This window comes from Gossypium hirsutum, chromosome D10, assembly GCF_007990345.1.
Source record: "Gossypium hirsutum isolate 1008001.06 chromosome D10, Gossypium_hirsutum_v2.1, whole genome shotgun sequence".
Taxonomy (NCBI): domain Eukaryota; kingdom Viridiplantae; phylum Streptophyta; class Magnoliopsida; order Malvales; family Malvaceae; genus Gossypium; species Gossypium hirsutum.
This window is the reverse complement of record NC_053446.1, coordinates 1,531,319-1,537,789: the sequence shown is the minus strand read 5'-3', so window position 1 is coordinate 1,537,789 and position 6,471 is coordinate 1,531,319. Positions and strand designations below refer to the sequence as shown.

General features: G+C 31.8%; 1 protein-coding gene and 1 long non-coding RNA gene across 2 annotated transcripts; one reads left to right on the top strand and one right to left on the bottom strand.

Annotated features, from left to right (window-relative positions):
* Positions 1–1,944: 1,944 nt before the first annotated feature.
* Positions 1,945–2,251, top strand: LOC121222284 (uncharacterized). Its single transcript, XR_005919535.1, has 2 exons — positions 1,945–1,979; positions 2,057–2,251. It is a non-coding gene; the product is annotated as an uncharacterized lncRNA (long non-coding RNA).
* An 805-nt stretch (positions 2,252–3,056) lies between these two features.
* Positions 3,057–4,261, bottom strand: LOC121222283 (transcription factor ABORTED MICROSPORES-like). Its single transcript, XM_041102684.1, has 3 exons — positions 4,152–4,261; positions 3,905–4,080; positions 3,057–3,346 (listed from the first exon to the last, which is right to left on the bottom strand). The coding sequence occupies exons 1-3, from the start codon at positions 4,236–4,238 to the stop codon at positions 3,232–3,234; spliced, it is 378 nt and encodes a 125-aa protein (XP_040958618.1). The 5' UTR covers positions 4,239–4,261; the 3' UTR covers positions 3,057–3,231.
* Between the last annotated feature and the right edge of the window lie 2,210 nt (positions 4,262–6,471).

Genomic DNA, 6,471 nt, shown 5'->3' with positions numbered 1-6,471 from the left:
AAAGTTAAATGATATGAGTTTCAAAAAAATTCAAGTTCAAATTCATAGAAATATATTGCAGTACTACATAGACGAATTTGTGGATTAAATTATGATATCGAACATAAATGAATTTACTTCAACAAATGAGCTTATTGTTCAAAGTTCTAATTATAATTAAATTAATTGTACGTTAATTAAATTGACATTGTTATTATTACAACATATGAATTCAATTAATATGAGAGGTATTCGTGTAGTCTATGTGAGTTGGGATAGCATTTTGACATCTGAGGTTGATGATTTGGGCCTCAAGGATTTGCTCGTGTCTAAAGCAATTTAAGGTGAAAAATAAAATTGCTTAAAATGATAGAGGATGAGACAATGGACGACTTGTTCTTAGGGTGTGATTGGCTTGGATGAATACGACATTGATTAAAAGAAAAAGAAAAAAATAGCAACAATGACCCGATACTTTAATGGGCTATAAATTAGATGCCAGACCAAGGATTTGATACTCCACAATTCATCCCTTTTCTCGTTGTGGTTGCTAGCAATTCCAAAGGTCTTCATATATCGGGTAGTCTTACTTATTTCATTGAATTAGATTGAGCAGTATCGGGTTTAAGTTTAGATTTTAGATGAGATCAAAATTCGGTTTAAGCCTGAAAATTATTTTGGAATTGGGTCTAGACTTAATTCGATTTATGAATACTTCTATCTTATAATAGTTGTGGAGATGTACATTTTAATAAAAGATGGTGAAGTCACTAAAAATAATTTGATCTATATTATTTAAACATAGACAAGGACTTTAATCATCGTTCCAAATAAATTTTAATAACTAAAAATAATCATTATAGGACAATTATCTCTTTGGAGTAAGAAAAACTATAATTAGAATTAATATGTACACTATATTAAAAAAATTGATTAAAAAATATGCATCATAACGTCCAAACTTGGTTTATCGAATTTTTTCACTTAAGTACCAGTGTACTTGGAAATGATTTTAATATATTTATAATTTTGAAATCAGAGAGTTTACCATCTCAAGTATGGCCTGAATTCTAATCGTATTGTTATAACTTTGCATTTCTATTGTAATTCACCAATATATATAATTTTAAATAAATATATGAGCATTATATAAAATTTAACTATTTTCATCTTTATCTAACAACATTGAAACTCAATTAAGTTACCTCTATGTTCCTTTAATTAAGCATGATTTCTTTCCTTACAAATCATTTCGTTACTGACGTGTCAACCAAATAATCCTATCTTGATTGGATAATTTAATTTTACTGTAATTTTCACCATATTTTAAGGGAGTCAAGCTTACATGCATCGTCATCAGTGATTCACTCAAAACTAGTATTAGTAAATTGACATAGTACTTTTGGATAGATCTTTTGAATACCATAATTATAGGCAAAACTAGTATACCAATCTTTATAATCATCCTCCAAATATATAGCTAAATTAGTTAACTCCAACCCAATATAATTACTCAGTTCTCCACCACCTCCATTATACAATTTCACTCCCTACATTTTAGTAGAATCATTTACTAATCTCCAACAATGTCTCTGCACATCTTAACCCCCATTACTCTCTTTCTTCTCTTCCCTTTGATGGCCACTTCTTCCATACAGGATTTGCTACGGAGCCGAGGGTTGCCTGCCGGTATTTTCCCGGACAATGTTAAATCTTATAAGCTTAACCTTGATGGTCGATTGGAAGTCGAGTTGGAAAAGTCATGCATGGCTGAATTTGATGGGGAGGGTGCATTTTGACCGTGTGGTGAGAGCTAACCTTAGTTATGGTGGGTTAGTGGGGCTTGAAGGATTGTCCCAAGAAGAGCTATTTTTATGGTTGCCTGTAAAATGTATTATTGCTAATGATCCTTCACCTGGTGTTATGTTGTTTGATATCGGTGTTGCTCATAAACAACTCTCTATTTCTCTTTGAAGTCCCTCCTCCTTGCATGACTCAAGGTAACGTATAATTTTATGCTTCGTCAGTATTGTTTCGCTAGTAATAATATTTTTTTATTTGTGGTTGTTCAATGCAGAAGAATGGAAGGGAAGGGTGATTGGAAGAAGGGATTTGAATTTCAGAAGTGAAGATAATTTTAATTGATTTTATTATTCAAAGGAGATTTTGTTTCATGGAATAGGATTTTTCTAGATGGGTATTTTTGTAAATAGGATTGTATAAATCAAATAAGGATAACAAAATCTCTATGAAAAAGGTTTTTGGAAAGAAAGTTACAGCTTCCTAGTTTAGTGTTTTTTATTTATTTATGAATTAAAGTATAGTTACAACCGATTAAATTAAGCCAACAAAAGGAGTGGACTTTTTGCAAACAACTGTAATCATTCTTTTATGTCCAAAATTCATTTTCGCCAGTTTCTTTGTTTCTTTCTCTAGAAATATGTTCTGTTAATCTTCAATTCTTCACTCTGTCCAATAGTTGACGATACGTCTAACTAAAGCCAAACAAGACTTTTCACATTGTTTTCCATGCAACAGATACCACGGAGTTCAACATCAAAAATAGGACATTTACCCAAGCATCTCTTGAAACCAAGAAGCCATTCCCCTCTCTCATCTTTGAGGACACCCCTGCAACAACGTCTTCACCGCTCCGTCGGTCTGTAGTCTTAATTGCCCAATTACCACCCCGTTCAAAACTCATCTCTCCTGACTTGCCTCGCGACGGATTTGCCTTTACCATCGGATGTGCATTGCTTAGCCCAGCAAAAAAGCATTTTTGATAATTTCTTGAGAGCTCCTAGATAACTATTCTTCCATATTTTCCAAATAGCTAGCCCATAGAAAGTCGTCCAATTGATCTCCCCAAAAATGTACTTTCTACTATTTTATAAATCGGAAGATAACCACTCTTGCAGATTACTAGAGAAGCAATGAGAGTATCTTTCTCTCTTAATTATCGTATTAATTTATTAGTTTCTAGTTTATTGATAAAATGTTCACTAAATCGTTACGAATGAAATTTTTGAGATCTCAAATTTAAATATATAATAAAATCGAATCATAAAATTATAATATCTTCCAACTCATAAGATTTGCTTATAATTTATTGATAAAATGTTCATTAAATCCTTAAAAAAAAATTCAAACCATAAAACTATAAGTCAATGAAGATTCTTCAAATCATATTAGTGCTGCTATGATTCAGTATATTTATTGGATATATAAAGCTATATAAAACTATTATATTCTTCAATTTGTGTTCCCTAATTCAATGGCAGATTGAGAACTTGTTTTCATGCTCCTCATCATCTCTGACAACAATTCCTCAATGTGTTCAACCATGAGAGTATCCCCATATTTTTCCCTGAAAATTAATAACAATGGTAACATATTTTACTAATGAGAAGAAAAAATGGAAAAATGATTTTTCAAGTCTCTCAATTTTTATTGAGTAAATTGGTTCTTTTAAAAAATTCGAAATAATTTAATTCTGGTCAATTTTGAAAATCAGAATCTTAGACCATTTACTCACAGCTTTAATATTTTCCATCAATTGGTACAATAACAAATTCAGTCTTCAAATTTACACATCTTGTCTATATATATATATATTGAAGCTAAAGGTGTTTTTTTGAATTTTAAATATTTAAAAATTTATAATTTTTTAGATAATTTTTTAGGATCAAGATTAAATTGGTAGAATATGTAAATATTGAAAACTTCATTTGCTATTATACCAATTAAAATGACGTATAATTGACCAAAAACATCAAATTTGTGATCCTTTCAAAATTGAAAAGAATTAAATTACTCCGACTTTTTTAGAGGAGCCAATTTGCTTAATATTAAAATGAAGAGGACTAAAGATGTGTTTTTACCCAAGAAAAAAACTGCAATTATGTTGGTAAGGCTTTTAACTTACATGTACACAGGATGAAAAAAGCATTGCACCACTGAAAGTGGTGACATTGGTTCACTAAGCTCAAACCCAAGATAATTCATGGCTTCTATCAATTGAGTAAAGCAACCCCTTTTCTTCTCAACTATAATCTTTATCAAAAACTTGTTCCCATCAATGTTGCTCACCTTAACTTCTTCCTGTAATAATAATAAAAGAATCATTTGCAAAATGAAGATGTGACCATGTGGATTCATATAAAAAAACAAACCTTTATCCCACATTTCTTCATATCATGTTGTGCAACATCGATTTCGAGTTTCATCGGCATTACACTTTCTTCAGACGACCCTTCCATTCGAGCAGTTGTTCACTGAGAACTTGTGATGTCTTTTGTAATTCTTGAATGTAAGTGATTGCATCATCGATTATCGTTGCTTTGTTCATCTAAAAAAGAAGGGAAAGAAACGAAATTATAAACAATGTGATTGATATTAAGATAATAATGTACATATAAGAATGTGTGTTGGGTAATTGCATTTGTAATGATTGGGACAAGTGAGCGCAGTGTAAGGAGCCTGTCACTAAGTTTCTGTCTCCTACGTCTCTCGGCTTGAAGGTTTTTGGATTTGAATTCCTTGCTGTTGTTGTTGTCGTCGTCGTCTTCGAGTTTTCTTCGGCCCATTCTTCGCCGGTAAGTCTTTGGTGATCGGTTATGGCTAGTTCGTTTAGCTCGGTTAGGAATTCCATGTCCATGGAGTGTTTTTGGATATTTTGGAAGGTTGAAAACAATGGAGAGTAGCACCAGGAAAGGTATATAACTTGGAAGTATTATATTTTATAGATAAGCATGGTTAGCACAAGGGTCACAAGGACAACGTTTGAGAGAGAGAATCTTGGCAGTTATGTTTCTTGTTGGAGGCAGGCACCAATGAAAAAAAATTTGAGCCTTCTAATCATTTATTTATCTCCGTAAAGTAGAAAATTGTTTTTAGGAGGTGAAAGATGTAAATAACATTTTGAGGGTTATCATTATATTAATTTATAATCCACATCTTTTAAATACGTTTCAACTCAAATTTTATTTATGAGCCATGCCCGTCTATATGGGACAAATGTGCAAATCCAAATGTATTGTATTAATATTTAAAAAAACAAAAAACCCTATGATTACAATTTCTTTTGTTCATTGTGCCTCTTATTACATTCATGATAATTAATTAATTTTATTAGACAAATTTACCCATCAAACTAAAAAGCTCAATAACTGTAAAAATAGAAGGTTGGTGAGTGTTACTTTCATGTCTATAGGCAGTTAGCAGTTAGTATTGTTTGACTGTAAAAGTACAAAATGTGTGAGTCTTTTGGTTGGGCAGAGATATGAAATCCCTTCCACTTTCCAATTTGAAAGTATAAACTGTTATGGTCTAAGCTCAAAACCCTAAAGGACAAAGATGAGCAATGCCATGCCATGCCATGCTAAACTCAAGTCCGGACAGATATTGCTAAATTTATCATCGTTTTATAATTGGTATATTTTATTTTATGACGCGTAAACTTTTATCGATATTACATACTTACATCTCTATTTTACCCCAGGTCAAAAACAATATGGATTTACATTAGAAGTAAATTTCAAACAATTAATTTCTCTTAATTTTGCTAAAAACTAATTGAGTTGATGCTAAATCTTAATTTAATAATTTAGGGTCTTAACATATTTTTATATTTTTATCCTTTTATGATATATACACACATAAAAGTAAAATAGTAATTTTATATCGTGGATAGAAAAAAGCAAAGCAATGAATTACTATAACTGTTTCATATCTATAGTCTAAAAAAACTCCATCCTACATTGCCTCACCCCTTTGCTTTTATTAAATAAAAACAAAAACTCAAACCATATATTACAAGATCGATCTAGAACCATTGAGTGATTCAAGTTTTGTCACCCCTAAGCTTAATGTGTCATACATAAGTATAGTTGTCTTGTAATAATAAGAAATTGAGATTAAGAACAAATTTTTGAACCAATTGAAACTCGATTTAAAAAAAAAATCGAGCTCGAACCACTCATCAAAAGGACTATTTTATTATGTTTTTGTATTTATATTTTTTATTTTTTATAAATAGTTAAACAAATTGGCTCAAATTAAAAAAATATAAATGTAAACCTAACTCAACGGCCCTAATGCGTTATCTAACCTTAAAGTTTGATAATCAACTCGTTAACCAAAATTCTTAACCTACGGAAAAAGAAATGAGCAAAGCAACAGAAGTCACTTCCATCCGCCGTCTGGCCGGCCTCTTTAACACTTCCCGCTCTTCAGCTACCAATCCCGCCGTCCCCACCGCCGCCGCTATAACCTCCTCCAAATCCATAGACGAGGTACCCAAGTTCCAAAATCTCGTCCACAGATTCAAGAAATCTTCTAAATCCAGCAAATTCCGCAACTATAATAGAACTGCTTACTTCAACACTGTTCTCCGCCTCGCGTCGGCAAAAACAGTTCTCGTTGATTGATGACATCCTCCAACACCAAAAGAAGTACGAAGAGATCTCCCAGGAAGGCTTCGTAATCCGCCTC